Source organism: Euphorbia lathyris, chromosome 6, assembly GCF_963576675.1.
Source record: "Euphorbia lathyris chromosome 6, ddEupLath1.1, whole genome shotgun sequence".
NCBI classification, from domain to species: Eukaryota; Viridiplantae; Streptophyta; class Magnoliopsida; order Malpighiales; family Euphorbiaceae; genus Euphorbia; species Euphorbia lathyris.
In genome coordinates this window covers 76,400,028-76,426,785 of record NC_088915.1, presented here as the reverse complement: position 1 = coordinate 76,426,785, position 26,758 = coordinate 76,400,028, and the positions used below count along the sequence as shown (strand labels likewise).

At 33.7% G+C, this 26,758-nt stretch overlaps 2 protein-coding genes across 5 annotated transcripts; one reads left to right on the top strand and one right to left on the bottom strand.

Moving 5' to 3' along the window:
• Positions 1 to 3,186: 3,186 nt before the first annotated feature.
• Positions 3,187 to 8,819, bottom strand: LOC136234232 (uncharacterized). 4 transcript variants are annotated; one of them, XM_066024025.1, is made up of 6 exons: positions 8,478 to 8,819; positions 7,420 to 7,529; positions 4,954 to 5,102; positions 4,672 to 4,868; positions 4,415 to 4,597; positions 3,188 to 4,332 (listed from the first exon to the last, which is right to left on the bottom strand). In XM_066024025.1, exons 1-6 carry the CDS (start codon positions 8,514 to 8,516, stop codon positions 3,712 to 3,714), a joined length of 1,299 nt encoding a protein of 432 aa, XP_065880097.1. In that variant the 5' UTR covers positions 8,517 to 8,819; the 3' UTR covers positions 3,188 to 3,711. The 4 variants fall into 4 exon arrangements, with proteins under 4 accessions (XP_065880100.1, XP_065880099.1, XP_065880097.1 ...); XM_066024026.1 differs by having other exon boundaries at positions 7,420 to 7,520; XM_066024028.1 differs by lacking the exon at positions 4,954 to 5,102 and having other exon boundaries at positions 3,187 to 4,332; positions 7,420 to 7,520; positions 8,478 to 8,494.
• Positions 8,820 to 14,520: 5,701 nt separating this feature from the next.
• LOC136234231 (sphingosine kinase 1) lies at positions 14,521 to 18,270 on the top strand. The gene is made up of 10 exons (XM_066024024.1): positions 14,521 to 14,919; positions 15,088 to 15,210; positions 15,303 to 15,403; positions 15,923 to 15,995; positions 16,541 to 16,627; positions 16,734 to 16,811; positions 16,952 to 17,022; positions 17,119 to 17,415; positions 17,643 to 17,765; positions 17,912 to 18,270. Exons 1-10 carry the CDS (start codon positions 14,592 to 14,594, stop codon positions 18,110 to 18,112), a joined length of 1,482 nt encoding a protein of 493 aa, XP_065880096.1. The 5' UTR covers positions 14,521 to 14,591; the 3' UTR covers positions 18,113 to 18,270.
• Positions 18,271 to 26,758: the final 8,488 nt, after the last annotated feature.

The following is a 26,758-nucleotide window of genomic DNA, read 5'->3' as shown; positions in this document are numbered from 1 at the left end:
ATCACCCACAAGCTCAACATCGATAAAGATGCAGTTCCTGTGGTTCAGAAGCGGAGAAATCATGGTCCAGAAAGGCAAAAAGTGATAGAAGAAGAAATCGCCAAGCTCCAAAAGGCGGATGCCATTGAGGAAGTGCTTTACACTCAGTGGTTGGCGAACGTAGTGCTAGTCAAAAAAGCTGGCGGATCTTACCGCATGTGCATTGACTTTACGGATCTCAATAAAGCTTGCCCTAAGGATAATTATCCTTTGCCATGTATAGACATGCTTGTAGATGGAACTGCTGGTCACGCAATGTATTCATTTACTGACGTGAAGTCAAGCTATCATCAAATCCCGATGGAGCCCTCAGATAAGATCAAGACCTCGTTCGTAACGCATCAAGCGACTTATTGTTTTAAAGTCATGCCCTTCGGGCTCAAAAACGCAGGAGCTACCTATCAGAGGATGATGAACAAGATATTCGCGGACAGTAAGAATGATAATTATTCTGTCTATGTAGATGACATGATCATTAAAAGCACAACTGTAGAGAAGCATGCAGAGGATATAAGGGGGGTACTGGACGTACTTCGCCACCACAACATCAAGTTGAATCCAGAGAAATGCACTTTCGGGGCAACATATGGCAAATTTCTAGGATTCATGATCAGCGAAAGAGGAATTAGCCCAAACCCTGACAAAGTCAAAGCAGTCCTAGAAATGCAACCGCCTCGGAATATCAGAGAAGTACAACGCCTCAATGGGCGTATCATAGCCTTGGGCAGGTTTATCTCTTGCTCAGCTCGCAGATGTCAGCCTTTTTTTGAAGTCATCAAGAGGCAAAAAGCGTTTGAGTGGAATGAAGATTGTCAAAATGCCTTCGAAGGAATCAAACGGTTCCTTACAAAACCACCCATGATGAGTCGACCTTTGAAGGGGGAGGATCTATACATGTACGTGTCAGTCACGGATAAAGCCGTATGCACAGTCATGGTACGAGAAGAAGATGGCCAACAATTCTCCATTTATTATGTGAGCAAAGTTTTGAAAGATGCCGAAACCAGATATTCGAAGTTGGACAAAATGGCACTGGCTGTCGTAACCACGGCTATTCGCCTTAGGCCATATTTTCAGGCGCATACTATAATAGTTCGAACCAATATACCAATGAGAAAGGTATTACAGAAGCCGGACATTTCGGGAAGGTTGATGGAATGGGCGATTCGCCTGGGCGAATTCGATGTAAGGTATGAAAGCAGGTCATCTTTGAAAAGTCAGGTCCTGGCGGACTTCGTGAATGAATTCACTGACGAGGGGATATCTCATCCCAAGCCTCCATTAGAAGAGTGGTCGATGTATACCGATGGAGCTTCCTCTGCAGATGGAGCTGGTGTGGGAGTTGTGATCAAAGGTCCCCACTACATAAGATTGCGATACGCAGCAAAGTTAAATTTCCATGCTACTAATAATGCTGCTGAGTACGAGGCTCTGATATTGGGCTTACGTCTACTTCAAGAAATCACCCCGGAACAGATCGTGATCTACAGCGATTCTAAACTAATGGTCAACCAAGTAATCAAGAATTACGAGGTGAAGGACGAGGTTCTGGCCAAATATGTAGCAGAAGTCAAAAAGATTCTGGATAACCTTGAAGCTAAAGAAACTAAGTGGGAATTGGTTCACATACCAAGGGAATCCAATACAGAGGCTGATCAATTGGCCAAAATGGCTTCTTGTGAAGTAAACTGGGCGGATCCAGATTGTCCCTTCGAAGTAAAAATGGCTCCAGCATTTGCTGTTAAAGAAGTGTCCGTACTCACAACGGTGGAAGATGATTGGAGGTCAGTCATCCGCCAATATCTACTAAATGGAACATTACCTGAAGACAAGGAAGAGGCGAGGAGGATTGTCAGGAGATCAGCTTACTTCTCCTTGATCAATGACGGTCTTTACAGAAAATCCTTTAGTCATCCTTGGCTGAAATGCATTCTACCAGAAGAAGGGCAGCAGATCCTCAAGGAGCTACATGAGGGATCTTGTGGGTCGCATGAAGCATCCGCCACGATCTTGAGGAAATCCAGGATAGCAGGTTTCTACTGGCCCACAGCTGAGTTAGATGCCCAAAGTTTGGTAGAATCTTGTCACAGTTGTCAGATTCATGCGAATGAGTCACACACTATCAAGCACATTCAAAGGCCAATTATTGAAGGCCGTCCGTTCGCCCTTTGGGGAATAGACATCGTTGGCCCGTTTCCTCCAACTCGTCGGCAAAAGAGGTATGTAATAGTAGCGGTGGACCATTTCACCAAATGGGTAGAAGCCGAGGCTGTTTCCTCCATTACAGCAGAACAGATAGTGGAGTTTGTCAAGGACAACATCGTGGGAAGATATGGCATTCCACATACCATCATCACTGACAACGGGACACAGTTTAACTGTGGCAAATTCAAGGCTTTTTGTGAGGGATTGGGCATCCTGAACAGATTCGCCTCCGTTTATTATCCCCAGTCCAATGGAATGACCGAAGTGACCAATCGAACGATTGTAAAGGGGATAAAAAAGAGGTTGGGAGAACACGACAAAAAATGGGTGGACCAGCTTACAAGTGTTTTGTGGGCCTATCGTACCACCCCAAGAACTGCTACGGGAGAAACGCCATTCGCCCTTTCTCATGGAGTAGAGGCCGTAATCCCCGTTGAAATACAAGTCCCCAGTGATCGAGTGGCTTTTTATTGTGAAAAGGACAACGATAAGCGATTAAGGGAGCGTCTGGATCAGGTTGAAGATCGCAGGAATCAATCCTATGTACGCATGGCAGCATATAAACAGCGGATCGCATCCTATCATGATAAAAATGCCAAGCTTGTGGATCTAAAGATAGGAGATCTTGTGCTTTGCAAGGCTGATAAAGTCCAATCTCGAGAAGGCAAGGGCAAGTTGGGGATCAACTGGATAGGTCCATACCAGATAGTGGAGAAGGTTGGACCAGCCACATTCAAAATACAAGATATGGAAGGCAATACGCTGCCACGCACGTGGAATCTCCAAAATCTCCGCAAATACTTTGTTAGAAAATGAAGTATATCCAGGGTCTTGAGTACTTTTTTTCCTTTAACAAGCTTTTTCCCATGTGGTTTTTCTTGTTAAAGGTTTTAACGAGGCTCATTTATAAAGACCTATTCGCTGTAATAAGATGTTTCTCTCATTAATAAACATTGTTGGTTTTATTATTCATGTTCTTTCTATAGTTTACTGCTGCAATATCAATATTTCAGTCCTAAAAAGAAGGGAAGGCACCCAACGCTCTCCACATTCGCAATACATCGTTATCTTAAAGCACATAAGAGGATCAATCTTATGGGCGGATCCGTCTTTGGGCGGATCCCAATCTCCAATAAGAGTTAAAACGATCCTTGGACGCAAGGTCTTTACACTCTCTTATCCTTCTCAGAGAGGAATTCACAAGTCCTACGGGTGGATCATTTCACCTCAAAGATAGGTAGCAAATTGAACCCCTGGGCAGCTTTACTTCCTCTAAAAAGGAATAGAACAGCTTCAAACCTTCACAAAGGTTCATACAATGGAGTATGGCTGGCCACCTACTCCAAACCAAAATCCTAAACGTGCTTATATTTAAAAATACTTCTTTACGCGAGTGTAAGGATAAAATAAATAAATAACAGCATAATTGTACTTAGAAGGTTTTTTACAAATATCTCTAAGTAAAAGCTAAATAATAAGGGCATCCCCTTCGGTGCTTCCTTCGCCCACAATGCTCGCTGGAGGATCCTTCTTATCCACAGTCACAGATCCGCCATCAGGAGATACCTCCTTATCCCCTTTTGGTTCCGAATCAGCCTTAGACGGCATCTCTGGGGGTTTATCCGCCGCAACTATGGTAGAAGGTTTGTTTTCCTGCAGGGATCCCTTCATCCATCTCCGTACATAGTTGCGGAGGTATTCCTTGGCATCGGGCATCTTCTTGAACTTCGCCATATCCTCTGGTTCGGGGACGGTGAACTCAGGATCTGTGAAATCAATTCCAGGATGAGCCAAGGAGAAGTACGCCATAAGCATCTCTCCATAAAAAAATGCTTGTTCACCCGCTGTGTATTCAGCTTCCCCGAGAGCATCTTCGTGGCTTTTAGCATCAGAGGCTATCTTTGCCTTTAAACTTTGTATCTCCTCATCTCGGAGAACTAGAGCAGCTGTGGCGGAAGCTAGGTTCGCATTGGCGGTGGCAATAGCGGAATTGGCATTCGCTATATCTTTCTCTAACTTTTCGATAGTCGCCCTATCCGCCACGTTCTGGATGAGCCCATTTTCTAAAGTACGCAAGCGGGCATACAGCTGTGAAAGACAAAAGGATTTAGTCCAAGGGCGAAATGGAAGTAAAAGAAATCATCAATACCCATATTCTCTTGATACTCACCGAGAGGAGCTCCGATTTTCCCTTATGGACATGGATTGATCCAGGGATTTGGTCGTAATCCCTTTGTACCTCTCCCACCTGTCCTAAAGCCTCGTCCAAATCATTCAGAAGAGATTCATTCTCAAAAGATCCCTGGGCCCCAAACTTGGCAGACCAATATCCTCCAATATCGGGCTTCGCCATCTGTGCAAACAGAAAAAGCCATACGCCGCTTTAAAATCGGATGAGCAGGAAACAAAATCAAAGAGACGAATTACCTGAACCATTTTCTCAGTAGGTTTGGCGGACCTAATCGCGTCCGCCATTAACTTGGTACTACCAACAGTATTGGGCCGCCTCTTCTTCAGTGGCGGATCAACAGCTGTCTCTATAGGGCGCTTGCCCGTATCAGGTTGAGGGTGAGCCGCTTGACTTTTCTTGCGTGCTTCATCTTCTAGAAATTTCCTGCGCGTCTCTGCAAGAGCATGATTTGCCTTAGATACACCCCTGCTAAAAAAGACATCAAAATAATCAAGACTCCTAAAGTAACAGAAAGGTACCTTGATCAAACTGAGTAATTTTTGAATAAACGAATTGATCTTCCACTCGGCGGATCAGGGGAATGTCACTCATCATGAAGGCTAAGGCATCCGCATACGTCCATGCATCCGCCTTAATCTGCTTCATGAGATCCGCCACCTCTTCATCACTGTGTGTTAAGATTCGCATGTCACCCGCCATATGTAGCGGACGAGAGTTCCAAACTGAAGGAAAACCTAACGGTTCATCCTCCTTTATCTTCACATAGAAGAAACTCTCATCCCAGCTATGAACGTTGGACATTTTATCGTAAAAGGGCGAATAGACACCAAATTTGGCGAATGTAAGATAAGACTCCGACTTCCTCTTGGAGGGCTTATGAAAGGCTCTAAAGATACGGCCATTATACACTACGCCCAAATTTGATGCAAGATAGCAATCTAAAGCCATGTCAAGCCAGCCATTAGGGTGTAGCTGACTGACGGCAATGTCAAAATATGAAAGGGTATCCGCCAACATCTTGGGAAGAGGAAGGCGAAACCCTCTCTCAACGTGACTACAAAATACGGTAAAGAAGTCTCTTGGCGGATTAGAGGGACGTTGATGAGAAGCTGCGAGTTGGGTTTCATAATTTTTGATCCACGGAAAGCGATCCGACAGATTCGCCAAATCCGTGGCACTCATGCGAGATTGCGTGGACTCCGCTCGAGGATTCTTTTTCCTAACGGGAAAAGAGAAAGAGGCCATTAAACCCAGAAACCGGTTACGAGCACCGGCCGGAGCAGCACCAGAAAAGAAAGAAGGATTTCCGGTGGAACGAGTCTGGTAACGATTAGGCGCCGAGTTATTGAACTCAGCTAAACCAGAATTAATCACACCAACAGAAGATTGAGAATTTTCCGACGAAGATGTGGTCCAACTAAAATCTACTTCAATCTTAAGAGGAGGTGTTGAATTAAAAAGTTCAGAAGTTGACCCAGAGGATGAAGATGAACTTCTAAACATTCAGGATAAAAGAAAAAGCACTTACATGGAAATGTAGAAGCTTGAGTAGGATCTCTGAAATTTCTGAGGGAAAGCTTCGAAGACGGAAGAAGATGGAAAATGAGGAAGCATATGACGGCGTGCAGAAGTCCAAAAGCCCTAAAGGACTTTAAAGGCATTTTGGGGGGGCTTCTGATAACATTGGGATATTATCACAAGGACCAAAGGAGATAATTGCCTTAAGTATGCCACGTAGCAAAGGAAGCTGGCTGGCGGATCTCCCTGGATTAGCTCTAAGAGATCCGCTAGCGGATTTCTAAAGCGAATCTCTCCATTCACCTTGATAACGGCTGGCCGCCGTCTCGGCCATAAATGATCATTAAATGAATCATTAATTGTCTTAACCGTCAGGTTAAGAGTAACTTGTAACCGCCATTAAATGAGCATTAATGGAGACTTTCTAGTTACCTAAAGGTTACGAATTTCTCAACTATATATAGCCTATCTTTCTAGGCTAACAAGGTACACTTACTTTCTTACATTCTCTAAGCTTCGTCAATATAGTTTATTCTCCATATATTCTACTGACTTTGGCATCGGAGTGTCCCCGGCCGATCCCAACGGCGCCTCACAGGGACGTGATCCGATCAGAAGTTTCTCCTGTGTTATCACATGTGAAAAGAATTAAAGTTACAGCAACAGAAAACCAAGTTTCACGGTTTTTTGTTTTCCTGTCCCTGTATCATCAGTTCTCTATCATTGACTTTCTCTTCCGATCATCAACCTCATACAACTTCTTTCTCATCCAACCTTTTCAAATATAAAAATCTCTTTTCCAATAATTGACGTTTCTCTCTAATTTTCTTTCTCTTCGGATCATTAAACACTCCAATTTCATCCTTTGTTTATTCTAATTAATTTCACCTAGTCAAAATCCAATTACGCTGAAATGGCAAGATTGGATGGTTAAGCTAGAATTGTTTTGAAGATTGAAGGGCAATTCAAAGTTAACCAACATATTTTCTATCAGTGAAGATGATTGATAAAGATAGTCCAGCATTCATGGAAGGTGGAAGTTATGTACCATTAAATTTAAGCAGCCAGGCGGTATCAATGGAGGTACTTTAAAAGGCAAATAGTGTACTGTTAATTACACAAACTTTGTTTACTTTGCAAAATTTCACTAATATAAACACTTGTGGTTACATAATTTTCTACAAAAATCCACATAGAACTGATTTTGTAAAGTTTATGTACAGCAATATATAGTGTACTAAGGTAGCTGCACAAAAGTTAAATAAAACAGATTTGTAAGGGGAAGCATAGAGAAAAATTGCAGGAATTTTCTATAAATATTTCAATAAAAGTGTCTGTGGATGATGCATAAAGCAATTTGAAATTGCCAAAGATTATAGCAGCAATGGAGTTTCAAATCTCTATAAGAGAAAAAATGAAAGCTAAGAACAATTTAAACAGCTAAGACCAATAGGTAGAAACCATACCCATTTCTGTATTTGTCAATCAGGTCATTTGCCTTCTTTATATCTTCTTCAAGTGTTTGAAGAGCAACCCGATCAACTTGAGAATCACCCAATTTTTTAAGCTGCAATTCCTAACATAGGTTCAATGTCAAATACATGTTTTAACAGAACCTTGAAACTTTCCTTCTCAATTGGAATATCCTTTGCAATGTAAGCTATTTTTATTTTACCACTCTAGTCAATATTTTAGAATGAATTGTTTGGGTTCGAGTTCCTGCCATTGAACATTTACTTCACTTGTGCAATCAAAAGCCATGAGAAATTTTGAGAAGGCATAGAGTTAAATGTTGAAAGGTTAAACATTTTAATTTTGATATGAGATTATCAATGGAAAGCATGCTAACTTATATACTTTGAGATATATAATAGTAATAGTAATATGACATTTTAAGTTTGATACGAGATTAGCAATAGCAAACATGTAATAAATTAGCAAAGACAATAAGTCTGTATGTCCACGTACACCTAATTGGTTCCATTTTTTTCCATGTTTCATTAGTGTGATCATCTTGACTTGTTTAATGTTTGGAAAATTTGATAAGCTTCTTTCTTTCCTATCACTTGTTATAAGCTTGTAAGTCTCATATTCTCTTTGACAAAAAAAAAGAAACAAAATTAAGGACACTAGTTCAAACATGTATATTAAATGAATATTAAACATAGTTAACATCTATTCCACAGAACCTTGAAACTTTCCTTCTCAATATATCAAAACCAATTAGCAGCTAATTTAATTCACAAGGCAACAATAAAATACAGATAATAAGGAAAGTTAGAACAGGTAAAATATAAAAATCACCAAACAAATATGGAATACCAAACAAGCTAAATATAAGGTAATACCTAAATCTAAAGAATAAGCTGCAATACACAAGCTAAGCACATGAAAAATTAAACTTAAAAAAATCCATGAATCAAGATTGAAGAAGAAAAAACAGAAGATCGAATTAGGGGAAACTTGAAGCAACATTTCATCTCTGTTTTGACTACCCATCTTTTTCTATTTTAACCAAACTTACCATTTTTATTGTTGAAGAAAGCAGACCAGATGGAATCATCCATAAAAATGGAAGAAAATAGAGTGTAATCGCAGACAAGGAGATAAGAACAAAGGGTTTCCGTCTGCAGGTGAAGAACGATCGAAGGAATTAATGGTGGGAAGAGAAAAACGACGATCAGAAGAAAGAGGCAAATTTCCCAAAATTAGAAGACAGAAAAGCTAAAGAAGAATGTCGATTTCTCACGTTGATTTCCTAAAAGAGAGAAATGGAAAGAGAAAGTCGTTAATCATTTAACCAGAGTTAACTATGGTTAAGAGGGTTTAAAAGTTAATTAATGACTGAAATTAACTTTGACACATGTTAAAAAATAAATGGAGTACAGAGAAGGGGACAGATATTAGGAGACAGCAGATTTTTTTCCATAAAAACGCATAAAAAAAATATTTGCAGAGAAAGTGGGTTATGAATTTTAATTTGCAAGGAAACAAGATTAGATTTTTGACATGTTCTCACAGTCAACGATACTTACTAAAACTTATATGGTGTATTTGTTTTTTTAACAAACACATATCTATGTTTGAGACGTATGTTTTGTTAACATGTTATTTGTTTTGAACAAACTTTTTAATGGTGTTTGTAGTTGGTCACTTGGTATTTTGAGTTTTGATCAATGAGTAATATACCGAACAAATTTAATGGTGTCTTTTATGCTTACTTTGTTTTTGATAAAATAATCTTTACTTTATTTTTTCTACCATTAGATAGGCGTACTTTGTCAAAGTTCATCACCATCCAATGGTGAAAAAAATAAAGTAAGACTTACTTTATAAAAAACAAAGTAAACATAGTCTAACCCCAAATTTAATTATAAAAATATATTGATTATTTAAAAAATGTTCAAATTTTGGATTTTGCTTCATTTTAGGGCTCTTAATGAGGATTTTGGCTCATTAAGAGTCCGGTTAAACATTTCACCCATTGAGAAATTTGTTTAACTGAACTCAAAATCAGAAGACTAGTTTCCGGTTTCAATTTGCAAAGAAACCGTTCCGATTTCTCTTTTATTTTTTTTAATATAAAAAATAAAAAACGAAAGTTCCGTTTTCTATTTAATATATATACATATATGGTGCCTTCTATGGTTATTTTGTTTTTGACAAAGTAAGTCTTACTTGGTCATTTTCACCATTGGATTATGGAGTATAAAATTCATCCAATGGTGGAAACACACAAAGTAAGACTTACTTTGTAAAAAACAAAGTAACCATAGCTTTTACCATATATATATATATATTAATCTTTTGAATAGGTGTCTCTGCTTTCAAAAATTTATAAAAAAATATTAAAATTGGTCCATTTATGTTTTATAAAATTTTAATTTAACTTTAACACTTAATTATTTATTTTAAGACTCATTAATTAAATATTTTTTTTATCAAATTAGTTAGTAGTGAATATTTAATTCGGTTTAAAATATTTTATTCTTTTAAATGTGAGTTTGAAATTATAAACTTAATCATAACTTTTCAGTGACGTTACCGAAAAGTTACGGATTATAACGTCACCGAAAAGTTACGGTTCGAAGTGACAGTTAAATAAAGTTAAACAAGCCCTTCAATGCATAAAATATTTAACTGGGTTCTTAATGAGAAATTATTCTCGCGAGATCCATTTTGGATCAAAATCCTCAAATTTTATAGATTAAAAATAATTAATAACCAAAATGAATTAATTTTTTAATTTAAACGAAATAATCATAAAGTGGTAGTCTATTTTCTTTCTTGAACAAAAATAAAAATAAAAATAGATTCATTCTTTATTTATTTTTTTTTTGACAACAGATTCATTCTTTATTATTTCTTCATTATTTCCCTTTCAGAAATTTTCAGTGTTACCCATACGGGAACTCATTAAATGATCCTAATGATGAGTGAGTTTAATCACCAAATAGTCTCATAGTTTTATTGAATTACAGGTACAGTTATTCATTTAATTCATCAACGTTTCCAACCACAATCAGGATTCTATCCATTGCTATTCCATACTCGCATCTCTGCATTTACATACCACGCTCCATTTATCATAATAATAAATAATTGTAACAAACAAATAAACAATAATTTAACTCAAAGTAAAAATCACGCATCATTTATTTCAACAGTCTTGATCACATCTATCTTAATGAGCATCTAGAATTTGTTCATTCACCATTAGATCTAGGTTTATTAAAATTTTAAGGTGGAGATTCAAAACATCATGAGGTTTAAATTTAATAAGCCTTATATCTAACGGTAAATAAGCAAATTCACTTACTCATTAAGGTGCATGTGAAAATTCATGTTATTTCAATTAGGATATTCTTTAGACAAAAAAAAATATTTTTTATTATAAAAAAGTGGCTAAATTATTTTAAAATATCCTAAATACATTAGTAGCTCGTAAATATAGTGATTGACCTAAAACCTTATAAAGGTTTTTTTTTTTTATAATTTCAAACGCAATTTTGTGGTTTGTAAAATTTTACATTTGAATTTACTGTTTCAGAATTTAATTGATAACAATATCGAAATGAAAATTTTTAAGGGTTGAATGATATTTTAAACAACTTTAATTCTTCAATTTTTTAAATTTGAGATTATGTATTGTTTTTTACGAGCGAGAAAATTAATGTTTAGAGAGAGAAAAGTCTAAAAATAATAAATTTAAAATTTTAAAATATGATTTCATATTAAGGGTCTGTTTGTTTTGTCTACTGTTTGCTGTTGTTGTTTGCTATTTGATGTTGCTGTTTGCTGTTACGGTTTGCTGTTGGAAAATGTTGTTTTTCCAAAAAGCAGAGATTATCTGCTTTTGTAAAAGACTCCTTTTCGGGTGTAAAAGGAAAACAACAGGTCACTAACCAAACACTTACTGTTGCTTTTCAGATGTAAAAAGTAAAACGGAGATCACTAACCAAACACATAAAACTCTCCATTTTAAAGTGAAAAGACAAACTGGAGTATGAAAATGAGCAACCAAACACACCCTAAATATGATTCTAAACAACTTTAATTTTTGAATTTTTTATTTTGAAGTCGTTATCGACCAAATTTGATAAAGTAAAAAAAAAACATGCAAAATTTTACAACCACAATATTGTGTTTGTAAAAAAAAAGACATCAAATATCTATCTACAAATCGATACCATAAGGTAATTATATGTAATTAATCCAAGTGTTTTTAACTTTTTTAACTTTTTTTATTTTTTTTTATAAAATTAACTTTTTAAAATTTAGTTCAACCACAATATTGAATTTTTTATTTTGAAGTCGTTATCGACCAAATTTGATAAAGTAAAAAAACATGCAAAATTTTACAACCACAATACAGTAAAACCTCTATAAATTAATACTAGATAAATTAATAAACTCTTTAAAATAATAAATTTTTCTGGTCCGACTTGGGCCAGTTCAAAAATGATCAATTTTAATAAATTAATAAGATAATAATTTTCTGGAACAACCCCTTATAAATACATTGTATTATTACCTCTATAAATTAATAATTTCTCAAATATATATATATATATATATATATATACATACTTGGGATAATTTAGTAAAATATGAATCTATAGTATTTTGTTTTTTCTTGAAATTTAAATCTAGTTGAATTTCATCTCTAACTATTCTCAGTGCATTCAAAAGTTCCGGTGTATCCTTGTCAAATTTTAACAAAAAATTATAAAGAGTGGATGATGCTATAATTGATTCATTTCTTGTGACTAGTTTTAAAGGTACCAAATCATCTTCAACTCCATCCTCAATTGAATTTTGCATAACGCTTGATACAATTTCTTCTAAATTTTGGACTTGTAAGCATTCATTGTTTTCACCTGGATAATCTAATATTTGATTGACATTCATTTAATTGTGGTAACCAAGCTGACCAATCATTCCCTCAAGTTCATGAATGTCTTCTTCCGTGATTGCTTCCTCTAAATTCGTTGTGACATATTCATCCCCTGTACGAATTTTGCAATGTTTGAAACAACTAATAATTTAAAATTTATTTTTAAAAAAATTAAAATCAGTCTATAAATTAATAATTATTAATTTATCGATTAATTAATATCTCTCTAAATTAATAAAAATCCATGGTCCCAACATTATTAATTTATAGAGGTTTTACTGTATTGTGTTTGGTCGAATCCGTGACTGAGAAAAGTTGATGGAAAAATGATTGAAACCCCGACGATTGTAGGATTGGAGAATTTAAAGGTCTGTGATCTTTTTATCCCGAGAACTCGCGAATGGGATGTGGAAATGTTGAACGAAATATTTATCCCTAGGGATGTGCAAGCAATCCAGAACATTCCCATGAACAGACCTGGTACTGTCGACAAAATTATATGGAATGAAACGCGAAATGGTCTCTACTCGGTTAAGAGTGCATATCGACTGGGAACGGAAGTAGTGGCTCAAAATGACTAGTGGAGGGCAGCGGGTAATTGGAGGAAAATGTGGAGTATGGAGATTTCAGCAAAAGTTCGCTACTTCTGTTGGAGAATTGCCCGAAACTGTTTACCGGTACGTGCTAATCTACTGTCACGAGGTTTGTCAATTCCCTCTACTTGTGTGCACTGTAATACTGGATATAAGGACCTTTGGCATCTATTTGTTGCATGTCCATATATAAGGGAAATATGGGCTGACAGTAGTCTGCTTAATCTAATTGATTCTTTGTCTTTGGATGCTGATGGTTTTAACTCTTTATTCTTCGAAATCATCAATACTCAATCTAAAGATATATGCTGCAAATTCTTAGTGATTTTGTGGAGTTGGTGGAAAGCTCGTAATGATAAGCTATGGAAATGCAAAATAACTAGGAGCCGCCAGATTATTATGAGGGGTTTGGACTGCCAGTCCAATTGGGTGGCTGCCCGTAATCTTAGGAATAGTACTATTCTGCAGGATCGGCCTGTGGTCTGCTCGAAGTGGCATCGCCCTCCTCAGGGTCTGGTTTGCTGCAGCGTTGATGCTGCGTTTTTTGCTGCAGCAGGAAAAATTGGTTTTGCTGCTGTTCTTCGATCAGATGAGGGGCGCTTTTTGTCTGCTCGGGTTAATTCTGCAGATGGTCTTCAGTTGGTGCACGAAGGGGAAGCTACGACTCTATTGAATGCACTTAATTGGATTAAATCGGCTGGTTTTGAGCATGTGCTTCTGGAATCAGATTCGTTAACTGTTGTTCAAGCAGTTAATTCGTCTCTACCTGACGAAAGCGAGTTTGATGATATCATTGCTCAGTGCAAATCTTTACTCAGTCTCAACAACGGTTTTTCGGTCCGTTTTGTCAAACGTTTAGTTCATGCTTTTGCTCGGTTTTCCTGTTTACATGCTATTCCTTTTATTTATGATGATATTCCGGATGTAATCTCTTCTAGTTTGTTGAACTTTTACCCGATTGTGGCTCATTAATCTATTCCGTTTTCAAACAAAAAAAAAAATTAGTTGAAGTAATTTAGTAAATTTACCGTTTGAATCTATTTAACTTATTACCTCCATAACATCACCAAAAAGGTTAATCTTACCAGCAAGTTTCCATTGGGTATGACTTGTACTCTTCATCCTCTCATTGAGAAAGATACTTTTTTTTTTTAATAAAAAACTTTTAAATTATATAATTAGATAATCTCAATTACAAATAACTTTTTATTATAATTAGTGAAAAATTATATTATTATTTTTATCAAACAATAGTAAATACTCCTCATTGTGGTGGTAAAATGTAAGGTTATTTATAACAATCGATTATTTATTATTACAATAAAATATCTTATCTATAATTGAATAAAATAAAGAATAATAAATTATAAAGTTGTTCATAATTATGATAAAAAAAATAATTATACCAAAAAAAAGAATTATTTTAAAGAAGATTTATCTAATTATTTTAAAGAAGATTAGGATGATATCAAATCTTTTTTTTTAACAAAAATCTAAATTTTAAAACAAGAAATCTTTAATTTATTTCAAAAATAATAAATATTTATTTAAATATAGAAGCGCGTGTTTTCTCCAACAACCTCAACTTCTCCGTATATTCTTGCTTTTTTTCAAAGCCGCCATTTCCAAACGAACTTCCAGCTCCGAAATGGATCAATCCGAAGCCTCGCCGACGGCCATAATATCGGATCAAGTCTCCGTCAACGGGAACGTCACGCTTTTGACTTTGACCTCAGACGGCGAGCTCCGGTGGACAGAAAGACGGCAACGATGTTTGATTGTCGAGAAACAGGTGCTTGGATTTGTAATGGAGGGAGGTAAAGTAAGAATAAAGACTTTGGTGGATAACGGAGATGGAGTCTGCTGTCGAGGAAGTAACGGAGCTTTGGTGAGGAAGGATTTCATATTCCAGCCTCTGACTGAAGAATCAGGGAGACTTTGGTGTCAGCATCTCCGTAATTATCTTGATTCTCTCGGTAATTCTCTCGTTTACTGGTCTGATTGATTTCATAATAATCTTATTATTAATCAATTACTCGTAGTTGATACAACTTCTGCTGTTTATTGCTTATGTTCAATTTTGATTGCAATAGTTGAAATTGGAAATTTTGAAGAGGCTATGCTTAAACTCTAAACTGTCACAGGTCGGCCGAGGCGGCTGTTTATTTTTGTGAATCCATTTGGAGGAAAGAAATCTGCTTCAAAAGTTTTTCTTGATGTTGTAAAACCATTATTGGAAGATGCTGATGTCCAATTTACATTGCAAGGTTCATATTTATACCTGATTCTGCATATTGGTTACTTGTTGGTTCCTAAATACTTATTATGTTGTTTTTTCCCCTTGTGATTACAATTTCAGAAACTAAACATCAGCTACATGCCAAAGAAGTTGCTACGGTTCTAGATCTTAGTAAATATGATGGTGTTGTTTGTGTCAGCGGAGATGGAATTCTTGTCGAGGTTAGTTGTCTATCCCTAGTTTTTATGCGTGAATTGTGTCGTGTATTGCTGTGAAGATGATGAGTTTGGATCAGAGCTCTGTGTGATGATGTCTAACTGAAGCAATTTGTTACAGGAATGATTTTTTGGGGGTGTGAAGTAATTGGTATCATTGTCAGTATCTTATAGATCATAATCTAAATGAACATTTATCTTCCGAAAAAGTTTGAAATTGTCCTTCTTGAGCTTTAATTTGAGCAGTAAATAGCAGATTGTTAAATGCATGTACATACATCCAAACTAGCTGAAATCTCTTGTTGATGATAATGCAAATTCTAATCTTGGAAAGACAGATTCTTTAAATGTCACTTACTCCTGAAGTTAGATATCAAGACAGATTCGTAGTGCTGTGACCGAAATGTTGATATTATCTTTCTGGTGAAGCATAGAAGACGTTTACCTTTTTGTTTTTGCTAAAATGTAGCCTTATAGTGATCTCTGTCCCTTTCTCCTTCTTACTGGAGTTGCACTTTTTAGTAGGTGGTAAATGGACTTTTAACAAGAGAGGACTGGAGTGCTGCAATCAAAACTCCTCTTGGACTGGTTCCTGCAGGTTTTTAATCATCTATCTCTTTTTTTGTGTACCTAAATCTTATACCAATATTTAGGAAATTGATAGTTAGTATAGGGTAGGATGGTATCTTTATTTGATCAGTCAACCATTAAGTTACCACAATATATTCTAGTTTTTGTCGCACTAATATTGTTTCTTAACTAATGGTAGTCCAAATACAGAAGTTCAAGAGCTTAGTTTACTGGTTTTTTTTTTTTTTTTTTTTCTCTTCTTTGTCTTATGAGGTTCGGTTGAGTTGAGACTCTCCATGTTAATATCTTTATGTTGAAATCGGGGCTTGCTATTTTCACAGGACCCATTCTTCTTCCTTCTTCCCTGAATGAATTTGATTATAAGTTATAACGTACCGAAGATATTTGAGAATATTATACCCCCACATAGCACTCTCTCGAGGCTTTGTTATGTACTCAGTATGATCACAAACTATTCAATTTGAGCTTGTCTTGCTAACATAAAAGGTTCTGTTCTCATTGCAAAAGTCCAACTCTTATTTTCACTTGTTTTTAAACAGTATCCATATGCAGGTACTGGAAATGGAATGGCAAAATCTCTTCTGGATTCTGTTGGTGAACCATGTAAAGCATCTAATGCTGTTCTTACAATTATACGAGGTTGTACATAGCACTATGAGTATATAATGTTCCGTTTTATGGAATTATGCTTTTATCATAACTTGCAATTTGCTTCTCTAAGGTTTTATGGTGTGCTAGCAAGCAGGTCATAAGCGCTCGTTGGATGTAGCGACTATCTTGCAAGGACAAACCAGATTTTTCAGCGTCCTTATGCTTTCATGGGGTATATGATCTTATTACTGATAGTCATAGTACTTGTCATTGATTTTAAAATGGCCAAGCTCTTATTATGTTAGAGTTGGACTAACGCAATGGTCTGAAACCATTATCATATTTAATTGCAGATTTCACTTTACTTTACAGGTCTTGTAGCAGATATTGATATTGAGTCTGAAAAGTATCGCTGGATGGGGAGTGCTCGAATCGATTTCTATGTACGCTGTTACTTTCGTTTCTAGCTTGCTTGGTGTGTTGTTAGAATTGTGATTATTTATTGCCTTTTGCTACCCTTCTCCGTCTTCGGAGTGTAGGCCCTTCAACGGATAATCCATTTAAGGCAATATAATGGGCGCATTTCTTTTGTGCCTGCACCTGGCTTTGAATCTTATGGGGAGCCAACCAGTTACACTGGTGAACCTACTGGTAAACAAAGTACTCTCAAATCCGGTCAAGAGCAGCGTGTCATGATTCAAAAACATGGTTATCAAGGATCTGATGTTAATTTAGTCCATCTCGACTGGAGGATAATCAACGGCCCGTTTATTTCAGTCTGGCTTCACAATGTACCTTGGGGTTCGGAGGGTGTCATGGCAGCTCCTGATGCAAAGGTTGGCCTGTTTTGCACTTGTCTCGGAAATTTACTGTTCACATTTAGGTTTTTATGCTTTGCATAGACCACTCACAAACTTTTTTTCCCTTTCTTCTTGCTATTTGTCTGCTTTTAGTAACTACTACATAAAAAAATCTAATATGCGGTTTTAGTTGAGGCTTCCTTGTTATGTTCGATGCAGTGCCTTCTTATCCATTAATGTTTTTACTGCTTTTGGCTTCGCAGTTTTCAGATGGTTATTTAGATTTGATACTGATTCGGCAGTGTCCAAAATTATCCCTGCTATCATTAATGGCAAATTTGAGTAATGGAAATCACGTCAAATCGCCATACGTCTTATATCTTAAGGTTAGTCCAGAGAATGTGCACAGTTAACTAAATCATAACATCTTTTCAATACTTTTCGCTATCCTGTATTCTGAATATCATTCTATGAAAACATCAAACAGTTTTCCAGGTTACTTTCAAGTAATGAATTTGAAATCGAACTGCAGGTGAAAGCATTCGTATTAGAGCCCGGAACACTTACTGGGGATTCAACTAAGGGCGGGATCATCGACGTAGATGGTGAGGTCCTTGCGAAAGGAAATGGAGCATACAAGTGTGAACAGAAGACTCTTATGGTCTATGACAAGCTTCAAATGACTGTTGATCAAGGTTTAGCTACTCTTTTTTCTCCTGTATCACATTCCTAAGAATCTGAATTGTTGTTTTATTGAATTTTATGGTGACAGATGGATTTTGAACACACTACGTTATATTCAAATTTTTTCATGTATATAACCAACAGTAGAGGGAAATAATTATTGGGATTTGAAAGGAAATAAATTACGTGTGGTTTAATTTGTTCAAATTTATTTTGCTCTTTCGTCTAGAACTTAGGGTTTAATCATGTCATTTTAAACAATGTCAAGATGTTAAATGGTGGCTTTCAAAATTGGGGAGATCATTAGATGTCGCATTCGATCAGATAGAAATCTAGGAGAGAGTTTGCATATGAAACGAAAATGAGGCTTTTATTTCTCGAAGTACATTTGATTGATCGGTTTGAAGTTTTTATTAGCGTTTTAAGTGGTCTCTGTTCGGTTAGCTAATTTATTGGCTTAAAGCCCAATAAGATTCTTAATATATACTTTAAAAGTTAATTAGATTTTTAATTTTGTAAAATTATCAATTAGATTCTGAATTTATACTTTGAAAGTAAATTAGGTTTTTAACATTTTATAATTGCCAATTAAGTTTTTAACGTATGTTGAAACCGTCAATTGGATCTGAGACCATTTTTTTCCGGACTCGTCCTTTCACCTCTTCTCACTCTCATAATTGAAATAAAATTTGGTTCGGTTGTTTTATATTTTCAAATCCATTTTGATCAGTATTTTAATATATTAGGTTTTGGTTATCCATTCGGTTTTAGTAAAATGATTTTTTATGTGTATATATAATATTTATTTTGGTTAGGCTTAGCTTTTTTTTACTTATAACGTAAAAGATTAATCAAAATTGAACTGAAAATATAAACTAACGGAACCAATAATGGAAACTGAAACTGGACCAAAATTTTATTTCAATTGAGGGATAAATCAAATTGGAGTTTTAACATACATTGAGGAGTTGAATAACGACTTCGGAGAGCTAGAGACTTAATTAATGTTCAAGTTATATGTTGAGATCTAATTAATAATTTAAAAAAGTTAATGACCTAATTAATATCACGGTTAACGTGTTCACCGTTTATAAACTAATTTTATTTGTGATATATTTTTTTTTAGAACACTAGAGCTAGTTTGGTTCGCGAAATAGAGAGAATAGAATAGCTATTCCCATTTTTTGTTCAATGTTTTTGATGAAATAGCTATTCCATGAAATCTCCATTCTTTGTTTTCATGGAATAGCTATTCTTCACTTTATTCAAGGAATAGCCTATTCTTAATATTGTATTCTTGTCATTTACAAAATTACCCTCTATTGAATCCTCAATTTCTCTGTAGCCAATTTCTCAAATCCTATATATTTTGACGAATCCATAATTTATATCATAAAAACGTGAAAAATGGAAAAATGAGGAAAACGTTAAAAAATGTAAAAATATGAAACACGAAAAACATGAATAACGTAAAAACGCTACAAACACGAGAATATGAAAAAAAAACGTGAAAAACATAAAAACGTGAACAAACTGAAAAACAAGAAAACAAGAAAAACACGAAAAAACACAAAACATAAATAACGCGAAAAAGTGACAAAACACGAAATGTACGAAAACGTGAAAAATACGAAAAACACAAAAATGAGAAAAAAATACGAAAACGTAAAAAATGCTAAAACACAAAAACGTAACAATAGGTGAAAAACGCGATAACCATGAAAATGGAAAAACACAAACAAAACATAAAAACTAAAAAATACGAAAACGTGAAAAAATACGAAAAACATGAAAAAAAAACAAGAATAACACGAAAAAGTAACAAAATGCAAAAAATACAAAAACACGAAAAAAACGAAAAAGGGAAATACTGAAAAACTAAAACGTTAAAACGAAAAAACGTTAAAAAAATGAAAAAAATACAATAATGTGAATAACACGAAAATGTGACAAAATACGAAAAATATGAAAATGTGAACAAACGCGGAAAACAAGAAAACTTGGAAAACACGAAAAAAATGCAAAAAACATGAAAATATGAAAAACGTAATAAACACATTTTTCACATTTTCGTGTTTTTAACATTTTCGTGTTCTTCGCTTTTTTACAATTTTTTCGTTTTCATCTTTTTATTGTTTTTTCGTTTTTAATGTTTTTTCTATTTTTCGTGTTTTTTTACGTCTTTCATGCTTCCCTTTTTCTTTTTGTATATATTTTTTAAAATAATATATTTAAATAATTGAATAATTTATAGTAAAAATTAGAATTTTAAAAGAAATAAGACATTACATTTGAGGGTAATGTTGTCATTTGAATAAAAAATTATCTATTCTATTCTATCTTATTCCACCAACCAAACATATGAGTAGTTATTCCTAAGGAATTTCTATTCCATTTTTTGCTATTCTATTCCCTTGGAATAACCACTATTCCATTCCGTTTTATTCCGCGAACCAAACTGCACCTAAGAGATTAGATTAGAGTGAAATGATAACACGGTCCCAATGATTCGGAAATGGTTAGCACTTTGAACGTGTCACCTTTAAAAAAAATCAAAATATTTTGGAAGTATTATACTTTTTTTTTTGAACTGGAAGGAAGTATTATACCTAATAAATAAAACACCATTATATATATCAATCAACGGGATGCAATATCATTTTAATTAGTGGGGTATAATAGTTTATAATTACATTAAAATTTCTAGTCTAACTCGTGGAAGAAATTCTGATGTACCCATTTCAGTGTTTTTTTTCATGTCTTTCTCATGAAAAGTGATTCCTTTTTATTGTAGGTGTCTCTTTGACTTATACATAATAAATAAAACACAATTATATAGATGAGGGCTCTTGTGAGAACACTCCTCTTGCATGAGAACATTTCCTGGTGGGAGTCGAACTTGCGCGCTTCCCTCAACAAGACACGCTACTTACCACTGAAACATTCTCTCAACAAGACACACTACTTACCACACAATAGTTTATCTGCTTAATGTATAACAAATGTGTCTAATAATTAATTTAATAGAAAAAAACACCAAAGTGATGGTGCAAGAAACCAAACCATGCAAGTTGGTTTATCTTGGACGCTGTTTACCACTGTGCTAGTAGCTTCTATTGTTTAATATTTGACGCATACACTTATTAATATCGATTAAATGTGCATAATAATGAATTATTAATAAAAAAAGAAATGTGTATAATAATGAATTATTAATAGAAAAGAAGATCCAAGAACATGCTCCAATTTCTTATTTATTTAATTCCTTTATATTTTTGTAATTTATGTTTTAAAATGTTAAGGACGATGTTTAGAACACATATGTTATAAACTTTATAATTTGTGTTCTAAAAATTAAGTATAATGTTTTAAAAAACATAACGTATGTTCTAAACTTTATAGTTTGTGTTCCAAAAATTAAAATATATAATCTAACGTATGTTCTAAAAAATATGTCGTACGTTCTAAACTTCATAGTTCGTGTTCTAAAAGTTAAAATATATGTTCTAACATATGTTTTAAAAAATATAACGTTTATTCTAAACTTTATAGTTTGTGTTCTAAAAATTAAAACATATGTTCTAAATTTCATGTCATAAGTTCTAAATATATCGTATGTTCTAAAAATATTAATACGAAATTTTTATTTCATGTCATAAGTTCTAAATATACCGTATGTTCTAAAAATATAAATATGAAATTTTATTAAAATATATAATATATAAAAATATAGTATTAGATTTTTTTTGGATCAGAGACACTTAATAATATATAAAGAAGTGTTCCAACGGTAATGCACGCTCCACTCTTCCTATGCCCCAGGTTCGAATCCCTCCTCCCCCATTTGCTATAAAATGTCATCGCATTCCTACACCACCAAAACGAGAAAATGGGGGAGGAGGGATTCGATCCTGACTCGTAAGGGGAGTAAAGCGCGTGAATAACTACCGCTAGGACACTTACTTTATTTTGTTTATTATATAATTATTTTATTTATATATTATTAAGTGACTCTGATGCTAAAAAAAATCAAATACTATATTTTTTAAATAGAAATACACTTGCTTTAGTTTGTTCATTATACAATTATTTTATTTATACATTATTAAGTGCCTCTCATGCTAAAAAATCTAATACTATATATTTTAAATAAAAATATATTATATATTTTAATAAAATTTCATATTAATATTTTTAGAACATACAATATATTTAGAACTTATGACATGAAATTTAGAAGATATGTTTTAATTTTTAATTTTTAATTTTTAGAACACAAACTATAAAGTTTAGAACATACGATATATTTTTTAAAATATACGTTAGAACATATATTTTAACTTTTAAAACACGAACTATGAAGTTTAGAACATACGACATATTTTTTAGAACATATGTTAGATTGTATATTTTGATTTTTGAAACACAAACTATAAAGTTTAGAACATGCGTTATGTTTTTTAGAACATGCGTTATGTTTTTTCGAACATGAGTTATAAATTATATTATAGAACAAATGCAAAAATGATCCAGATATTTTCTGATTTTTTAAAATATTATACTTAATTTTTAGAACATAATTATAAAGTTTAGAACATATGTAACAATATTTAGAACATCGTCCTTAACATTTTAAAACATAAATTACAAAAATATAGAGGAATTAAATAAATAAAAAATTGGAGCATGTTCTTGGATTTTTTTTCTATTAATAATTCATTATTATGCACATTTAATCGATATTAATAAGTGCATGCGTCAAATATTAAACAATATAAGCTACTAGCACAATGGTAAGCAGCACTCAGGATAAACCAATGCGTCAAGTAATTTCTATTGTGTCACACCCGACCCTAAATGACCTCAATCGGCATCGAGCGTGAAATAGAAAGATCATAATCAATACTTAGGAGTCTCCAATTTATCCAAATATCATTATATTACAATTGTAATACCAAAGTTCTAACCATAATTCTAACAATAAGCAGCCAACTTCCAAACCTCATCTAATCGGTCGGTAACCTTCTCTGTATCCTGTACTTTATCACCTAAAAACATTAAAACATTTAAAAACGTGAGACAAAAATCTCAGTAAGAAGCTATCAGCTATAAAAACTAAGTTTACTTAACATAGCTACATATATACATTTAGAAAGTGATTTAATCAAAACCTTATAAAATATACTCAAAACCAAAGTTCATATAATTTTATTAAACCAATTCATAATCAAATAAATGTTTTATCAAACCAACTTGTAATCAAATAAGTGTTTTATCAAACCAAATCGTATTCAAGCAAACGTAAAACCTTATATCAAAATCAATCATAACCGAAAACATAATCCAAATGAACTTAAAATATTGTATCCATCCTCGAGTTTCTCCCCTTAAGTATCAATTCATAACCACATATATAGTCGAGACGTCTCTTAACATTGCCTATCCGATATGGTCTTACCCAACACTTCGCTGCCATACCCAATAGGTCTTCAGACTGTGTACACAGGCCATGCCCCTCACTGAACATGGTCTTCAAATATAAAACCACCGATCCGGATAACTCTCGATGGATATAAAATCATAAAATCATAACGTGCTCAAATATCCTTTCACAATCAAATTCCAAACTATTTCATAATCATAAATCAGTTGGCTTCAATTAGCCCTTTTGTATCATAAAAATCATATTTGGACTTCAATCCAAAATAATAACAACAATAACCGCAACAGATTTCTCAATCCAAAAACAATTAGTAAGAAATCATCAAATTCATTTTGTTCAATATGGATATATATTGAAACCAAAAACATATATGTATATATGTAAATCAATCAAATTAAGCCTTAAATCAACATAATCAAGTAAAATCTGAAATTCACATAGAAGCATAGTCAATAACTACATTTAAACCATAATTTCACAATAAAAAATAAAATCATGAAAAACCTCAATTTTACAAAATTCATGCATAACCCTAAAATATCAATTTCTGAAAAATCTTTGATGTATATTTATCTATATACATAAAACTCAAAATATAGTTGATAGTTACTGAGATTTTTGTCTCATTTTTTTTAAATGTTTTAATGTTTTTAGGTGAGAAAGTACAGGATATAGAGAAGGTTGTCGACCGTTTAGGCGGGGTTTGGAAGTTGGCTGCTTATTATGAGAATTATGGTTAGAACTTTGGTATTGATTATGATCTTTCTATTTCACGCTCGATGCCGATTGAGGTCGTCTAGGGTCGGATGTGACAGTTTGGTATCAGAGCTCTAGGTTAAATTCTTCGGACCTAAGGTTGATAGTAATTGAGGAATATCGATATTTGGTAATACCTAAGAAATAATTGATTGGTGAAAGCTAAGAAATAATTTGGAATTTTTCGAGGATTGAGTAACTAGCTCATGAGGGGTAGAAATGAGATTTGATGGTTAGCAATATCTAGGTGTATGAAAAATAGTAAATTATTTGATATTTGGTGATATGGGTTATGAGTAAGTCATAACTTTGAGCTAGAGATATAGAGAATTGTTTATATAGGTGCTGCTGGAAAATCAGATTCGTACCTGAATCTTGTGATGCATTTTTCGACCAGATAGAGGTTGAATCTGTCATGGAGTCCTAAATGAAAGTTCTTTATTTTTATCTTACGTTTTCAAGGGTTTTTGAATCGCCTTAATCGGACTCCGTATGAAAAATTTATGCTGGAAACGACATATCTTGGCCATTTTAGCTTTAAACCAGAATTTGGTTTTGATTTTTCTCCTTAGCATGACTTGGAATTGATATTTGAGAGTTTAATAGTTTGCTGAAAAATATACGTATCTCAGATGTGAAGTAAGGTTAGGAGACTTTGAACTGATATGATGAGTTTTGGAGTTAATATATATGTGATTAAGAAACCGAAAAAGTGGAGATTTCAATTAATTGTTTTGGAGGTTGATTATAAATTGGAGATTATGATAGGAGTTTAACAAGTTATGGAATCTTAAGTTGAATAAATATCTGAATTCAAAGTGCAGATCTATTGTTGAACTTTATTGGGTTGAAGTTTAGAATTATTGAGAGTTATATAAATGATGTTTAGAGATATACCGATGTTAGTGATCCATGAGAAGTAAAGTGGGAGAATATGTTAGATGTTTGAGGAAATACTTAAGATATGAATTTTGAGGACAAATTGTGCTGATCTTAAGCACAGTTTGAGGTAGCAACGTAAGAGATAAATATGATATAAGAAGATATATATGTTGATAATTGAAATTTTATAGTACATATATTGTTAATAGAAGTTATTTTTAGTTGAAGTTTGTGTGATTATGGTTTAAGTTTATATAAGAATCAAATTGAGTGTTTCTAGGTCAAATAAGAAAATCGATAGATTTATTGACTTTTATGGGTGTAAAGATATTATTTGGAGTTTGGAGAAAAACAAAACATTTTTATTGTGGATTTATTGGTAATGGAATTGACTAGGCTGAAGTTTAGAGTTACTACGAGTTATATTTAAATGATTGTTACAAAGATATCGATATTGATAAATGATGAAGTTAACGGAAGGAAACATTAGAATTTGTGGTCTTATGATGATTATGAGGAATTTTGATAATTTGAAATAATTTTTTGATCTTGGAGATTATTTGAGGAAGAAAATTCAGATTAGAGAATGTGAATTTCGAGGACGAAATTTCTTAAGGTGGGGAGAATTATCACGTCCGTGTCTAAATTTCTAAAATTTATATTTTGATATTAGTATATATGATAATTATTAGGTGTGTGATTTTTATTTGGTGTTATAGGAAAAATTTGGAGTTAATTTGAGGGTTTTATATGTAAATTAAAAGTCAGGATAATTTTTAAAAGATTATAGAAAGATGAAGGATTAAATATGATATTTATCATATTTGGATATATATTGCAAAAAAGATTAGGGATGATGATCAGCATCTTTGTTTATTTTTTTTCTTTTTCTTTTCTTTCTCTGCCACTTCGTTCTTTTCATCGTTCCTGAACTGTTTCTTCACCGTTTTTTTGATTTACGGAGATTCGACCGTCCGAATCACTCGAAATTGGAACCATAGCATCCTTATACATAGATCTAAGTCTTAGTTGAAGAGTTTTTGAGTTTCGACAGTGTTTGGAGGGAAATGTCTTAGACAGAGTTTAGAGACGAATTGAACGGGTTTGTGGTCTTAGTAGCCAAGGTAAGTAACTATCAACTATATTTTGAGTTTTATGTATATGGATATATATATAATCAAAGAATTTTCAGAAAGTGATATTTTAAGGTTATGCAGGAATTTTATAAATTGGGATTTTTCACGATTTTGCTTTTTATGTTGATTTCAGATTTTACTTGATTATGTTGATTTAAGGCTTAATTTGGTTGATTTACATATATACATATATGTTTTTGGGTTCAATATAGATTTCTTACGAATTGTTTTTGGATTGAGAAATCTGTTGCGGTTATTGTTGTTATTATTTTGGATTGAAATCCAAATATGATTTTTATGATACAAAAGGGCTGATTGAAGCCAAATGATTTATGGTTATGAAATAGTTTGAAATTTGATTGTGAAAGGAAATTTGAGCACGTTATGATTTTATATCCATCGAGAGTTATCCGGATCGGTGGTTTTATATTTGAAGACCATGTTTAGTGAGGGACACGGCCTGTGTACACAGTCTGAA